This window comes from Oratosquilla oratoria, chromosome 1, assembly GCF_046742065.1.
Source record: "Oratosquilla oratoria isolate Oo_2021 chromosome 1, ASM4674206v1, whole genome shotgun sequence".
In the NCBI taxonomy this organism is placed as follows: Eukaryota; Metazoa; Arthropoda; class Malacostraca; order Stomatopoda; family Squillidae; genus Oratosquilla; species Oratosquilla oratoria.
Window position 1 is genome coordinate 7,774,715 of NC_134777.1, and position 16,250 is coordinate 7,790,964.

At 40.0% G+C, this 16,250-nt stretch overlaps 1 protein-coding gene across 3 annotated transcripts in view; it reads left to right on the forward strand.

The window, feature by feature from the left end:
• Positions 1-16,250, forward strand: part of Art4 (arginine methyltransferase 4) — an 88,235-nt gene that overhangs the window by 15,537 nt on the left and 56,448 nt on the right. For all 3 annotated transcript variants that reach the window (XM_076196374.1, XM_076196394.1, XM_076196384.1), the window contains 4 exons: positions 8,218-8,340; positions 9,656-9,759; positions 9,871-9,909; positions 12,369-12,545. In XM_076196374.1, the coding sequence (XP_076052489.1) occupies positions 8,218-8,340; positions 9,656-9,759; positions 9,871-9,909; positions 12,369-12,545 (443 nt within the window). The remainder of the gene's footprint in view (positions 1-8,217; positions 8,341-9,655; positions 9,760-9,870; positions 9,910-12,368; positions 12,546-16,250) is intronic.

A 16,250-nucleotide genomic window follows, 5' to 3' on the forward strand; every position in this document is an offset into this window, starting at 1 on the left:
TATTTTTATGTAATGTGAATTAATCAATAATTCGTGGAGAAGGTAGGTAGATTATTTTAGTACTTAAAAAAGTAAGAAAAATATATTGTAGATTATATAATTTACACTATCAAACATAGAGCAAAAATGCTTATTAAATCTGAGTAACTACTTCCACGCGCCACGATCGTCATGATTCAAAATGTTGATAAATTTTTTTATCTATTTGCTCTTTATGTGAAATCTGAACGCATCATGATGTTCAGTTGAATATATAGAACACATTTTATTCTACACTTATCATAATTATAATTGCTGTCAACATCGATTATAATTTCTTTTCCTTGATTTCAAATCCACAAATTACTTAGTTTCTTACATTACAAGTTTTGAAAACTTTGTTGTAGTTGTAGAGTGACTAGTTTCTAATGATTGAAACAAATATTTCCTATCTTATGAACAAGTGGAGAAATATGATATTTCCGGAAGGTGGTGAGGAATTTGCATGTCGCTGATGCCTGTGTGGACCAGGAATCTACGGGACTACCATATGCACTGAGCTGCACGTCAGAAACCGAGTGTATGAGCAGAAATATGATTTTGAATCGTTAATTGTTTATATGCGCCTCGACCACAGTGACCACTAGACCATGATACAAGAGGTTAGTTATTACGAGCTGGACCCACAGGCACATTAGCCTCTTCCAGCCTTCTGTGTGTAATTTCTTGTTGGAATTGAGTATAGGTAAACATGCGCGCGCGAACATACACACAATACACACAGGTGGTATACGCGAATAATATTCACGAATTCATCAAATTGGAGAGCCTAACATTGGGAGAAATTAACGTTACGAGAGTGTGAACAATATTGCGAGACGAAACAATCCTGTACTTCGTAAAGGCTCGACCATTTAGCTATCTGAAATCGAGCCTTGCCCAGAGCTGAAATTTTCAGCATCACTGCACTACTAGCCGACACTTCAATCCTGGTGGGCAAAGAGTAGTGTGTGATTCACCACGGTCTTGAATCACGCGTTGGACTTGTGATCGACAGCTATTACCCTCCCAAATAGAGTTCAGAACGCGTATATGGTCCGATCAATGAGTAATGCTGACCTTACGCATACACGCAAGGCAGAATTCGTAAAGCATAATACATGATGCAATTTACCACTGTGTACAAGACTCGCCACTTGCAGTCACACATGCACTGTCCGCATGATATGCAACCATCCAATATTCATGCACACGTCGACCACGTACATGATTACTACCGTGCATTATTTATTAGCAAGCCACACGTTCGCGTAATATGACGCCCAACGCTTTGTGCAAGTGACGCCGCCTTGGCTGGAGCACATGCGCTCAGACGAACGCCGTCAATGCTGATCTAGTGGATAACATAACGTGCTAATGATGCCTAGCGTGCAGTACATATGGGAAATACCCAACGATAGGTCTCACTTCTAGGCTGCCATTAAATCCATTGTCGCGAGTGGTACTTCAAGACTTGGGATTGACTTGTTTCCTGTACATGAATCTGTAAACAGATAGCGCATGACGTCACGTTGGCTCATGCACGTCGCGGGAGGTAAAGTCTGGTAAATAAAGTAGCCTCGCGGTAGACAAGAACTTTTAGAACAAATCCCACCATAATTTAACTAAATACTAATCAAAGAGTAAACCATGCTTATTCTGTGCATCACAAAAAACCCTTGTTTGAAGTTGGATGTGGGTAAGGGGTTCTGGAGAAACGTCCGTTGGTAGTATGTATTTATCCTCTAAAGTCTAACACTATGCGCAGGTGCGCACCATGTGCACTTGTGTACGTTAGTCATGACCGGCTAGTAACACGAAAGGGCAAAGGAGGGAAGCTTATCAGTCAGCAAATGGAGACCGTGAGAGCGCATAACCGTCACCACCATCTAACGGTCGATGATCATGTATGGCAAAATGCCCAAACAGGTTCCTGAATAATGCCTTCATTTGGGAAAGGTTTAAGACTACACGCACAAGTACTAGTGTATGTGCCCTCCCCCCCTCTCTTTCTCTGTATATTTCATTCTAACTAATGTTAACATTACTGAAGCGCGTTGACTTGTACTGAGAAGTGAAACTGTTGCAAATGTAAAATAAGATTTGGGATAATTGATGATTGATACGTCATCCGACAAACGTAACAAAATTGTATATGAAACGTGTACATAAACTGGACGAACAAGTCTGACTTTTCACCACATGGGCGGGGGAAAAAGCTTACTGCCTGATCCTTTTCATATTAGAATATGCAGTGGTGGTGGTGTGTTCCCCGCATCCAATGGAGGACATGAAAATCGAGAAAATATAAATAGCAACCAAGTTTATTTCCAGCGATGCAGGTGAACCGCACAAGATATTAGACGCATTGTCATGGTCCAAAGAGAAATAGGTGACATGGTCGCTGTGGTCGAGTCTGTAGGACGAGTGGATAAAACCGACTGGAGGTATGTTGCGTCTTGGGAACAAATAACGCGCGTACACACACACACACATACATACACGTGTGTATGTGTTTGTGTTTATTACTGACGATGATCACATAAAGTGATTGAAATGCACGTATCTTCATACAACATTTTCTCGGAAAGTGGGATCTATAGTTCGCGCGCGTGTGTGTGTGTGCGCGCGCATCACGAAGAGAACCACAGAATGATGGCAATATGCGTATCATCATTCTTTTTTTCGAAAGTGGGACCTACAGTGTGTGTGTGTGTGTGTGTGTATATATATATATATATATATATATATATATATATATATATATATATACACACGTGTGTGGGGGGATATCAAGCTATCCCTAATTTGATCAATGGAGACAAAAAAAAAGTTAACTAAACGAGTGGTTTCTTCTTTGCTCTAGATTGCAATTCGGTAAATATATCGATCATGGCTTCGTACCATGTGGGTTTTGTTCTGGCGAATGGTCGGCTGGTGTACGCAGCGGAGGCGACAACGTACGCATCAATCGAGAGAACCTTCCTGCCTGCCGTCTCACCACAAATGCGTAAAATCGTATACCCATCGCCGGGACAAACGTACTTTTGAACGAAATTTCAAAGCTTAAAAAAGTACACTATACACATTTGATCAGCCTTACACACAGAAGATATATGGAATATGTGTTATTTTAGCTTGGCCTCGGATCCCGAAATTTCGTTCAAGAATAGAATCATGAGTAATAAACAAAATGCGTCATCGTATTGAAGACCCCGCCATCCTCCGGCCTCGCATCACGGAGTTGGGTGAGTGAACGCCGGGCGGGACAAAGCAAAGCACGCGGCCGACTTCCCTTGTAAGCAGTCACGTGAACTTCGAGCCAAGACCGCTAACTTGGTGGAACACAATGCTCAGACATATACACTGAACTCACTGATTCGCCGCTAAAGATACATACATTGGCCTATTTGCTTAACGACAAGCTCTACAGAAAATGTGAAAACTCGAATAGGCCTACATTCCAACACCGAACGCTGCCATCACATCATATATTAGACATGTCGATGTATGAATGGTGTTCACACCATGGGAGAATTCCAAAACTAACACCAGAATTCATAGGCACATCGTATTGTGATTGCATGAGTGTATTTAGAAATGTTTGTTAGTCTGTATACAAGGACATAAATACAGTATTATCATCGGAACCGTTGCGGTTTCACTGACACGCACAACACACGACTCGTGGCGCAGTGGTAGATTTCCTGGCTGCCAGTATGGCGGTGCGGGTTCGAATCCCTCCCAGGGCTGAAATAATTTCTGTATCGCTGCGCTGCGGGTCGTTACTCCAACTCGTGGACGGAGAGTTGGGCGTGTGCGTGTGAGGTCAACATTACCCATAGATCGGTCATATATGAGCTCTGCGTTCTCTTCTGGGAATGTAGTAGCTGTCGATCTTGAGTCCAACACGTGATCCAAGACCATGATGAATTACACATACACACGCGTGTGTGGTCACCTGCACAAAGGTCGCAGCATTACCCATGATCGGTCATATATGAGCTCTGAGCTCTCTTCCGGGAGGAAAATAGCTGTCGATCACGAGTCCAATACGTGATCCAAGACCATGGTGAATCACACACGGCTCGGCGGCGCATTGGTATCGTCGCAGCCGTTACTCCAGCTGTCCGAGTTCGATTCTCGTCCAGGGCTGAAATAATTTCAGGATCGCTGCGCTGCGAGCCGGCACTTCAACTTTCGTGGGCGGAGTTGTATGTGTGTAAAGTCACAGCATTACTCATAGTGTGGGCATATATGAACTATCTCATCCAGGAGGGTAATAACTGTTTATCACTAGTCCAACACATGGTCTAAGAGTATGGGTGAATCACATTCACACACAATTAGGTAAATACATGCGTAGAAACCATATTCCAAGAATGGAATATCCATCAGTGGTATGATCCCAACACAGAATGGAAGATGTAAACAAAATTGAGAAAATATAAAGGGCAGCAACCAATTCCTATCCAAAAGGGAACTATGTCAACACTTGCTATTGTTAACGCAAGACTGTCTTTTGTTTTCCCTGGCTTGACAACAGTACTTGCAGCTGTCTGGTAACACCACTTGTCAAGACCACTAATGGAATTGGCTGACCGTAACAATACAAGCCGTAGCTCCTTATCTAGTAATAGGAATGTTTCCTGTTCCAAAGGACTTTATGCTCACAAACTCTTTCTATGAGAGCCTCATGGTACCAATGAAGTTGATGTGACATGTTTTTGGCCTTGTGAAGACAAATTTGTTTTGCTTACATGCCAGAGGTCGTATGAGAATGGATTTTATGTTTTAAAGTCAAATATTCCATTTATTTGTGTGTATGTTGAGTAAATTATAGTTTCTTAGTACCTCCCATTTGTCTGCCACCATTGCTAGCACTACATGCAAGGGAAAACCATATGTATAAGTATCTCAAGACACAAAAATAAGTAGCTAGTTTAGCACTTATGGCTAGCCAATCAAACTGTATCACTGGATCCAGCATTTTCAGAAGCTAGTGTGACAGGCTGAAGTCTATAAGGTCAGACTTAAAGGATTGGATCTGCCAACATTAAAAGATAAAAAAAAAAAGAGGTAACTTAATTACAATATTCAGGCTGCTTAAAGTGGATAGACCACACAGAAAGAAGAGATCTCTTGATAAGGGATGGAAAGGCCTTAAGATGTAATGAGAACAAATTAAGAAATGTCAAAAGGATGTGAAGAACCATCTTTCCATGCTGATGCAAGTACAAGGAATAGCTTTAAAGGCAATATACCCCAAGTGGAATAATATAATAATTCAAAACTAAATTGATTGGAAAATAAGTTTGAACCATACATGGATATAATAGAATATGAGGCAGGACCCCCATGAGTCTTGATCCTTTCCTTTATACTAAAATTAGGTAAACACACAGGAACATGCTAAGTATAGGCCAAGGCCATATAATAGATGTAAGCCCTATTTGAAACTGAGCAATTGATACTTTTTATAGTCAATGTGGTTCTTTTGAACTGTTTAGAGATGGTTAATAGTTTCTTTTTCATCTTCAAAGTCTGTGCTAGTGATGGATTTTATTTCTTCTCATTTTTGCTGTCAGGGCTTTGATTTGAAGCCATCAAATCTTAAGCTCAGAATTTTTGGGTTCCTTTCTAGCGGAAGGTTTAGGCCATTTGATTTTACTATATATATTTTATTCATGGTTGTCAAGAGTGAGCAGTGTGACTTGATTTTTGGGGTGAGGTTTCCATTCTGGTATCTTAAGTTATTGTTCTAGTTTGTCAAAGTAGGTATGAATGTTTTTTTGGTGCTAGTTTCTATTCACTGTAATGGATTATTGTCAAGTCATGAGCATGTGATAGAATACTGGAGCATAAAGTTTGAATTTAAAAAACAGAAAGAGCCTAAACATGTTCAAGATAATGTGTATAAGAAGTACTCGTATGGTGGGGTTCATGAGGATGTGAGAAATGGTGTGCAAATCTAGTATAGCAATATATATATATACACAAGTGAAAGAGAAGAGGGATGGAAAGGTTGGTATCTACAAGATTCTGTGTCGGGTATGTACCAAGAATTGTTGGCAAAACATGTGCCTTAAAAATACATTTGTGAACACAAGTTCAAAACAATACCATCACTAACTGTGATCACACCAGGGTAACACCATCTACCTAGTGGATTGGAATAACATTTAGATAGTTGCATCTGTAACTGAGAGGATATTGAGGAAGTGTCTAGTAGTTGTGGTTATTTGAGGGTCAAATTCTTTAGAATAGAATAAGGAAGTATTTAGCATTGCACCTGTAGTGAATTATGCAATTCCCATGGTGAAAATACATATTGGAAGACCATCTTTGAAGTGCCCTAGCTGTGCAACCTTTCAGAACCTTCACCAAGTCTTTTTTATATTCTATCTCAATCAATATACTAAGAGTTTTTTTTTTTTTTCCCTTATAAGGGAGGTAGCCAAATCAAAGGCACATACTACTTGTGCCACCACCTTTCCTCCTGCTCATCTTAGCTCTTCAAGGATGATAGGTCATCCCTGTATCCTGCCCACTGCCCTGGGTCAGAAGCAATGCAGCAAGACACAGCAAAGCTGCTTCACTTAATCAGTAACCCCCCTCTCTGTCCCCTCATGCAGAAAAAGAGAAGATGGAGAGAAATTCATTTGGGCTGCATCAAAATAGCCTTCACAATTAAGTGCCCCCCATGCTCCTCACCTCCCTTCCTTGCATAACAGTATCATCTATACACAGCCACTCTCCACTCATCCCTATCTCCAGCCTTCTCCCCTCCTTGCTGAACAGACATTCTCAGACATTCAAACTTTTCCTCACTGCCTCATAAATTCCAAGTTCCTGCCCCGTACAAAGCCGTTGGTACAATCACCCCATTATATAATCTCCTCATTGCATTCATTCCCAGATGCCTATTTCTCATGACACTTTTTAATCCCACAACCCATTTACTTGCTTCTCTCAATCTACAATTTATCTCTACCTCATCTCTTTCCTTTCCTGCCTCATGCAATCCCAAATACCTAAAGTTCTCCACTTCCTCCAGCTTCTCTCCTTTAACCCCTTCGATACGATGATGCTTAAGTAGGTGTCATGAGGAGCAAGTGGGTACGCGAGGATGCTGATGTCGGCGTCTTAATTATATATATTGTAGTTGTACCTGCGTGACCCCATACTCTGTAAACTGGCTTCATCATATTTTCTATGGTTATCAAAATTCACAGGTGAAAGAGAACGAGCAATACAGCAGTAACTTTATTTTTTATAATGCGAGTATTATGACGCAGCATCACACGTCCGGCAGCTAATGCTGCCCACGAGATTTTGGCCCGTATTGAAGGGGTTAAGACTTACTTCCATTCACTGCCATCCTCTCCCATTGTACATATCATTAACTTGCGTTTACCTACATTTACCTTCAAATTTTTCCTATCACATACCTTCCCAAACTCCATCACTAACTCTCTTAATTGCCCCCTTAGGCCCTGCCACATATGCAGTCATCTGCAAACAACAACTGGCTCACCTCCCACTTTTCTCCATTCTCTTTAACCATCTCCAGTTCCCTGCCCATCAACCTTACCTTTACCATCCACACCACACCATCAATGTACACATTTTATACATATACCAAAGGCTTTTTCCCCCTTACACGGGGGGTAGCCATTTTATATATTCAAAAGTTGTATTCTTTATCTCTATACTTGAAAAAGCTCTAAGTGATGCATTGTACAATCAGTAAAGGCCTTTACTGATATTTACTCTGCCTAAAATGATATGTGACCTCTTCAAACATAAAGTGGTAGTGGTTAACCAGCTCCAGCTTTTGAGACCCAACTGTGAAAATGCTGTGTTATGCTGCATTGCCTCTAACCCAAACAGTGTGGTAGGGAAGCGGAAGGATGACCTTTCATCTACAAAGTGTTATGATAGGAGGGACAGCAAATGTTTTTGGATGGGTGTAGGATGGATGAATTTTTTTAATTGGCCACTCCTGTATAGGGGCAAAAGACCTTTTGGTATGTGTCTGTATTGTTGTTATGTTTTGATTTTTATAGATATTTGCAGTGTAGATTGAAGAATTGCTGTGTCCAGTATACAGTACCTGATTGTGGAAGGACAAATTGGACTTACTGTTTTCTTGATTATCTAACAAAACCCTTATTTAATTATTTATTTATTTTTCAGGTTCACGTATCCTTGTCGACATTCCTGTTGACACTAAAACTGAATGCTGTAGAGTGGGTGTTAAATCATACCTGTTTGCCTCACCAGAAGAGGATTTGCTTCTCACTTTTCAGGGAGATTCAGGTAATAATATAGTTTATTTTCAAATATAGAGAGACTGGTCTGTTAAAACATGCATAAACACACACACACAATGGAAAAACAAGAGGTCATGAAAAGAAACTCAAAAAAGGTAATTACAGAAGAGATTGAAAAAAAAATAGCTTCCCACACAGTGATAGATACCTGGAACAAATTAGACAAAGAAACAGTGTATGCAAACACTATTCAAGATTTTAAGAAAAAACTTGATGCTGAAAGATACAAAGATGGGTCACCACGAGCATAGCTCCCTTCCCGTATAATACAACTAGGTAAATACACACACACAAATGTATACATACACAAGCTTGATCAAAAGAAAACACACTAAACCCTTATACTATAGAAAGCAAAGTTAATTATGGATGCTAAGCCTACTCTACCTCATTAGCAGTCTTCTAAATATTTGATTCCATATAGTCTCCTTTAACCTATGCTTCCACACACTTACTTTCTGTTGTACTCCAGAGAAAATTTTATGTACAAAAAGCAGATACTTCCCCTGTAGACAACAGTTGCATTTTGATTTCACTAAGGTTATTTTAAGTTCCCTGTAAGATGTATGGGAGGATGTTGATTGAGAGGATTAGGAAGGAAACTAAAGTGATTGGGGAAAAGTAGTATAGGTTTAGGAAAGGAAAAGGGGACAAGATTTTTATATGAAGACATGCAAGAAGTTTCTTGCAAAGGGTAAGGAGATCTTTTGGGCTTGGATGGATTTGAAGAGGGGATATTTGAGTTGACAGAGAGGTGTGGAGGTATGAGATAAATCAGAGCTTATTGAGGACAGTCAAAAAAATTGTGAGTAGAAGAGTTTGTGGGGGTAGGAAATGAAGCGCGGGAGTGAGTGGTTTAAGTTTTGTTATCATTTGTCTGTGATTCTCATTTATTATTATTTTCTATTTACCTGTTTGTTTATTATTCAACTATACCTATGCATTTATTTATGTATTTTGTCATTTACATTATTATAGTTTTTATTCATCTATTTATTACTATGTTTTTTTTTTTTTTTTTTTTTTTTTTTTTTTTCCTTCTTCTTCTTCTTCTTCTTCATCCGACTTAGATATGGACCAAAAGGTCTCCTGTCACCATGCTCCACCTTTGTTATCCTTTGTAAAGTTATGGCTGTGTCAGGGTTGTGTAATATTACCAAGGTTGCTCATGTACATGGATGGAGGGGTGTGGGAAATAAACACAATACAAAGGTATAGCTTCTTTCCTATATATAATTAAGTGAGCACTTTTAAACCACACAACAATATGTGTGACAATGTGTTTTATGTCAAAATTTCAGATGCAAGAAAATTCCACAATCACATATTCAAGATGAGACAAGGAAAGGAAGTATCTGTATTTAATGAAAGAACAGATGAATCTAGTGCCACACAATATTTCCAAGTAAGGAAAGATTGTTATTCTGTTTTAATATTTGTGTTTTCCTGTTGTCCTTATGTATACACATCGTGCTCTTGAAGATTATACTGACTCGACTCTTTTCCATATTTACAGTTTTATAGTTACCTATCACAGCAACAAAACATGATGCAGGTGAGTGTATTTTACTTTTAGATTTTGATCCTTATGCATGTTTAGAAATGCACCCAAAAATCTGTGTGTCTGAACTCAAGTATGCTAATACAACCTTCAGATGTTATTGTATTAATGAAATTTCACTTGTAAAAATACCTTTTATTATAAGATAATGTGTAGAAGTACACTGGTGAACCCTGCTATTTATGGGGTAAGGGGACTCAAAATGCTGCAAGTAGGACAAAACTGTGAACATAACACCTGCCCACTCCAGTATGGCTCGAGGTCTTTGAATTCGTGTGTTAAATGTGAGCACATCACTTCACTCTTATGCAGTCACCAGGTCTTTGAATTCGTGTGCTAAATGCGAGCACATCGCTTCACTCTTATGCAGTCACCTGTCCCCATGGTCTCTCCATGCAAACTCCCATGCATCCACCCATTCCACAATAAACAATTCATGACAGGTTTGATCAACCTGCCAAACATGGATTCTGTTAGTGTCCCTTTGTCTCCTCCATCAAGGGTTATCTCTTGTGGAGACAGTCCAATGAATGGGATCAACATTAATGGAAATGTGCCATGTGCCTGTAGTCGGAGTTGACATTTACAAATTATCCTTGTAACAGGCCAAGTCAGTCTCACAATACAGACTGATCTGATACAAAGTCCTTCCAGTGATACCTCGTGATTCTGTGAAGGCTCTTGGTACTAAAGACACTGGCCTCTTGAAGTCTCACAACCAAGAGGACAAGGGAACACAATTGTCTTAAAGATAATCTTGGTCCTCTTGTATATATATCACTAATGCCATACACAGGAATACCTCACTATACAACAGAGTTGTGTTCCCAGCTGACTGGTTGCAATGTAATTTGTATATCAAGGTTGGTTTTACATGTAAATAGGGGGGTTGTGTTCATGGACCCTGTCAACCCCCTCCTCAATTTTTGCCTCCAGGGGCTTTCACATACACCAAACATTTTTTTTACCTACTTAATAGCACTCAGTCATATAGTGAGGTATTCCTGTACTCTGGTTGTGTCCATAACAACATTGTAAATATAGCACAGTGTTAGTCAATGAACTTGATTAACCATGCTGATATGTGATGGGAGTGGCAAAATGTGGGGATCTGTAAAAACCTTCGCTGCAAGAAATGACACCCTAACCTGACACAGAAGCTATATCCTCTTTCACCAGTAAAAATATAGAAGGGACCAATCTCACTATTGTCCACAATGTTGAAACTAATGGAAAGTGATAACTAGAATCATATCAGGAATGACCTCTCCCAACTAACATGGATTTAAGGAAGGCTACTCCACCAGTATACATATACCAAAAGCTTTTTTCCTCCTTATAAGGGAGGTAGCCTCCTCCAATATACTGTAAAAAAAAAAAAAAGGGGGGGGGGATGAGGAACCTTCTTCAGAAGGTGCATAGCTATGGCTGAAGGCATCACCATTTCCCTATATTGGGCTATTTGGGCAAGTGACAATCACTGATGGAAATCGGAGAGATGTGCAGGATTTGGACCCACAACTAAGTGAATATGAGAACAGTGTGCTTCCAATTACACTCATCAGTGCACAATGTCCTACACTTACAATCCCTAGAAAACCACACATTATATCTTCCCTGGGTGACTTGTGGACATGCCTAGGTGTTACCAGTTACCTGAAAGCTGCCTGTCTTCTGCAAGAGAAACCAGGGGGCATTGAATTGATTGAATATATGATGTGCTGCTACAAGGTGGAGTTAACTACATAAGTAGACTCCTTGTCCCCACTGCCAGCTGGTGAAAATGATGGTACTTCACAAGGGTGGACTTCTATGGTATCGTCCACCTTGCCTACGGATTCCATCAGCTCCATCAGTTTCAGACACTGAGGGGCATATCATGCTGTTCCAGCAACTCCCTTACCTTGGCCTCCTCTGTGTCATCAAAACGTTCATTGCCAACAAGTTTTCCAACTCCACTTTTGATTTCACTGACTCTGTCCCCACATCCTGGGAGAGAATCCCTAAAGATCCTGGACACATGTAGGCCATAGAGACCTCCAGTGGACATCCATTCACACTCTATTGGTGAATAAGGGCAGCAAGAACGCTGGGGTAGAGCAAATCAAATTGATGCTATGCCTAGGCATTGGCAGGAATGAATCGTTATTATGTGGCTTGCCTGGGGACACTGGGAAGTACGAATGTGTGAAGCTGTTCCGAGTTTGTGGCTGGAAGGAGCTGCTACCATGTGGCTTCTGTGAATGTTTGAATTTGTAAATAACAGATCATTGAATAGTGGGGTTCAATTATATGGTACAATATCAAAAGAGCAAGAAATTTTTTAATGTAGATTGCACACGTGTGTTGAACAATGATACTTAAGTCTCATCATGCTTATACAGTAGACTATTTTAGAAGATATGTTTTATTTCATTCACTAACCTTTTTTCTTTATTCCACAACCATTTTAGGATTATATACGAACAGGCACATACCAGAGAGCCATATTGTCAAATTTGGCAGACTTTAAGGACAAAGTTGTGCTAGATGTTGGGGCAGGCTCTGGCATCCTATCTTTCTTTGCTGCACAAGCAGGAGCACGCCGTGTTTACGCAGTAGAAGCATCATCAATGGCTCAGCATGCAGAAGTAAGACTGTTGAATAGAAACAATGATTTGGGTACTCTTAATAATAGTAAACTTCCATTGGATATGTAAGAGGATATCTATAGGGTGGGTGTTTTGACTTAGGCCACCCTCCATATAAGGGTAAAAAACCTTTTGGTGTTTGTGTGTAGTTTAGAGATGCATGTATGTATATCAAAAGGTCCTTTCCCAAGTATACAGTAAGGAGGGTGGCCAAGTCAAAATATATATCCTATCATCTCACACCCATCTAAGAACCCATCATAGCTCCAGGTAGATGAAGGGTCAACCCACCACCACTGCTCTAGTCAGATACAATGCAGCAAGACACAGCACCTCTACAGTAGTGCCTGACAAGTGAAAATGGTTTACCTCCCTCAGCCTCATTACATGGTGACACTCCCCACAAACACACACTATATGTTTATACCAATAGGCTTCTTCCCCATATAAGTGGGGTAGCCAGGCAAGGCATGCCTCCACCCTACCCCCACCCCATCCATCACCTATTTCCTTTTTATCTTAGCCTCACTTAGATACACTTATCATCCACACAAAAATTTACAGAGTAAAAAAGAAGAAATTTCTTTAGTCAATGCCCACCCCTCATTTCTTCACACATTTCACACAAATATATTTTGCTGTCTCCCTTCTCTCCTTAACAGATATTCCACATGCATCTTAGCCCGTCACCCTGTACATCTGTTTCCTTATTGGCCTGCTCCACAAGTTTACTCCATTCATTTCAACTTTTCACATTTTTTGCTAATTTTTCTTCACTTGTTCTTTCCATGAGCCTAATCTTGGTATTCTTTGATCACCCCTGTCTCCCTGCTGTCTTTCTACCAATTAAGTGAAGTGGCTTTGCTATGGATGTAGTGTCTTGCTGTATTGCATTTGACCCAGGGCAGTTGGCAGATGCAGGGATGACTCCTTGTTCATGAGGAGCTGAGATGGGAGGGGAGTGAAGTGGGTGGGAATTGGCACATGCTTCTGACTATAATACCTCCCGTATAAAGGGGGAAAGACTCTTGGTTATGTAGATTGATAGATAATACAGTGTCATGGACTATCATGTCACTATCTTAGGGCATAATCACTTCAGTAATATTTGTCCTAATTAAATAGAGTTAGTGAAATTTATTGTTTTTAGCTAGGTTTTTGTCAATCAGAGGGAAGGAGAAAATATACTGAACATTTACCATTTACAAAAATTTAATACAAAGAACCTTAATTATGAATATAAAAATTATGATTATAATATATCAAGTACATACATAAATACATATACCAAAGGCTTTTTCCCCCTTACATGGGGGGTAGCCAAAAATATATCAAGTAATATATGAAAATAGGAATAAAATAGGAATATATCAAGTAATATATGAAAATAGGAACACAAATCAACCAGGGAGGAAGTGAGAAACGGAGAATATTACTTCACTAGATTTGAATATTCACTACACGGATTGCTGAAGATTGACAAAGGGGCACGCTCACTTATTTTAGTCATTCAATTCTCTTCTGTCAATTAGGAGAAGGACTTCCATGTTGTTATGAAGTCTTGAAGATAAGGAGTATGTTTTATGTCATCTATGGGGTCGAAGGAAGGACTTCCAAGTTGTGATGTCTTGAAGATGAGACATACGTCTTTGTCAGTTGCGGGGCCGAAAAGAGGACTTCCATGATGTTGTGAAGTTTTGAAGATAAGACATACGTCTTTAGTCAGCTATGGGGCCAAAGGAAAGACTTCCATGATGTGAAGTCTTAAAGATGAGATGTACATCTTCAGTCAGGTACGGGGCCAAAGGTTGTGAAGTCTTGAAGATGAGATGTACATCTTTTAGTCAGCTTTGGGGCCGGAGGAAGGATTTCCGCATTGTTGTGAAGTCTAGAGGATGAAATGTACATATTTGTCAGTTATGGGGCCAAAGGAAGGACTTCCACGATGTCGTGAAGTCTTGAAGATGAGACGTATGCCATGATTCAGTCTTTGGACTAACATAGGACCCTTAAGATCTTTTCTTCTCAACCATTTTTACTACTCCTTTCTTAACTCTCTCTTGCATACTCTTCTGAAGTGTTCATACACTTGCATGGTCATCATGTCACTTTAGGCATTCGTTAGGGATGTTCAAGTCCTCCCCCCCCCCCCCCAAAAAAAAATTGTTTAGACCATTGGTCCCACATCTGCTCTCACATCTCCACTTGATCAATCACGTGGGTGTTTAGGGTATACGTGTAAAACAAACTTATCAGTGACATCTGTGGTCTGTCAAGATGTTCAAAATGTACTTTCCTACATTCGGTGTATTTGTATCTATTCTACTTGTAATAAAATATAATGTGAATTATGATATTTACATAATCATGCACTTATCCATGTAGTCTTACACTCATCCCTAAATAGCTCTTTCTCATGACACTTCTCGTTCCATAGATATTTTCTTGTTTCCCATAAGAGACCAGTGGTATATAGATAGACCTCCACACCCCTCCGCCAACTTTGTGTGCTTAAGCATATCCTCCTTGAAACCAACCCATTATTCCTTTATTCCTGTTCCTCTTTCATCCTTCACTATGTCCCATACTTATTTCAGCTTTGCTGTGTATTCTTTCTCTTTTCCCTTTTCATTTAATTTACTAATTTTCAATGCTTCTCTTCCTCATTTTTCCGTTCTTCCACTGACCTCTTCAGTATCCTTTTCACCAGATAATGATCTAACAATCCCCTACTCTCCTTTGAACACATATATATTTACAACTTTTCCAATTCTCTTTGAGTGCTGCATAGTTCATTAATGTTCTTGACCACCCTCCCATCTACCATCCTGTTCCATGTATACATATACTCATCTCTCTTCTCTGTGTGCTATCATCATTTCCCTTTCTAAACAAATCTCTAACATTTTGTCTGGTACAGTTCTTACCTGACATTTGATACCTACTTTCTACATCTGTCAGCTCATTTCCTTCTGTAGCATTTAGATCCCCAACACCACTACCTTCACATTCCTCCCAAAAATGTCAACATCTTTGTTTATATAAATTAAAAAAAAGAAAACTCTCTCTCCTCCTCACTTCTATTACTAGGGCTGTATACACTCACAGAAGTCCATTTTTCCCATCCTGCATTCACTTTCAACCATATTATCCTTGAAGACTCTTCATTGTGCACTTGCCAATCTCATCACCTACCACCAGTGTCCTTCCTTCCTGTGCCCCCTTTTCACTCTTGACACCCTACCCACCGTCCTTCTAAACTCCAACTCTCACTTCCCTTTCAGTTTAGTTTCACCCAATGGTAACACATCTTTCTTCTTGCAAACATGTTGCCAATCTCCCGTTAACTCTCATCCACACCACATCCTGACACCCTACCCACTGTGCTTCCAAACTCCAACTCTCCCTTCCCTTTCAGTTTAGTTTCACCCAGTGGTAACACATCCTTCTTTCTCCATGCAAAGATGCTGCTAATCTCCCCTGTTAACTCTCATCCTTTCTGTCTTCTTGAAATTGCAAGTTTGCTCCATACAATTCTGAGGGAAGTCACTCCTTGTACATCTGCATTTATCTCGAGACACTTTTCATCCCCCCCCCCCTCCCAGATGATTACTTGCTTCCCAAACTATAATTCACTGCCACCTCCACTTCATTCCTTGTTACATGTGGCCCCAATTATTCAAAGCTCTCCACCTCCTCCAACCC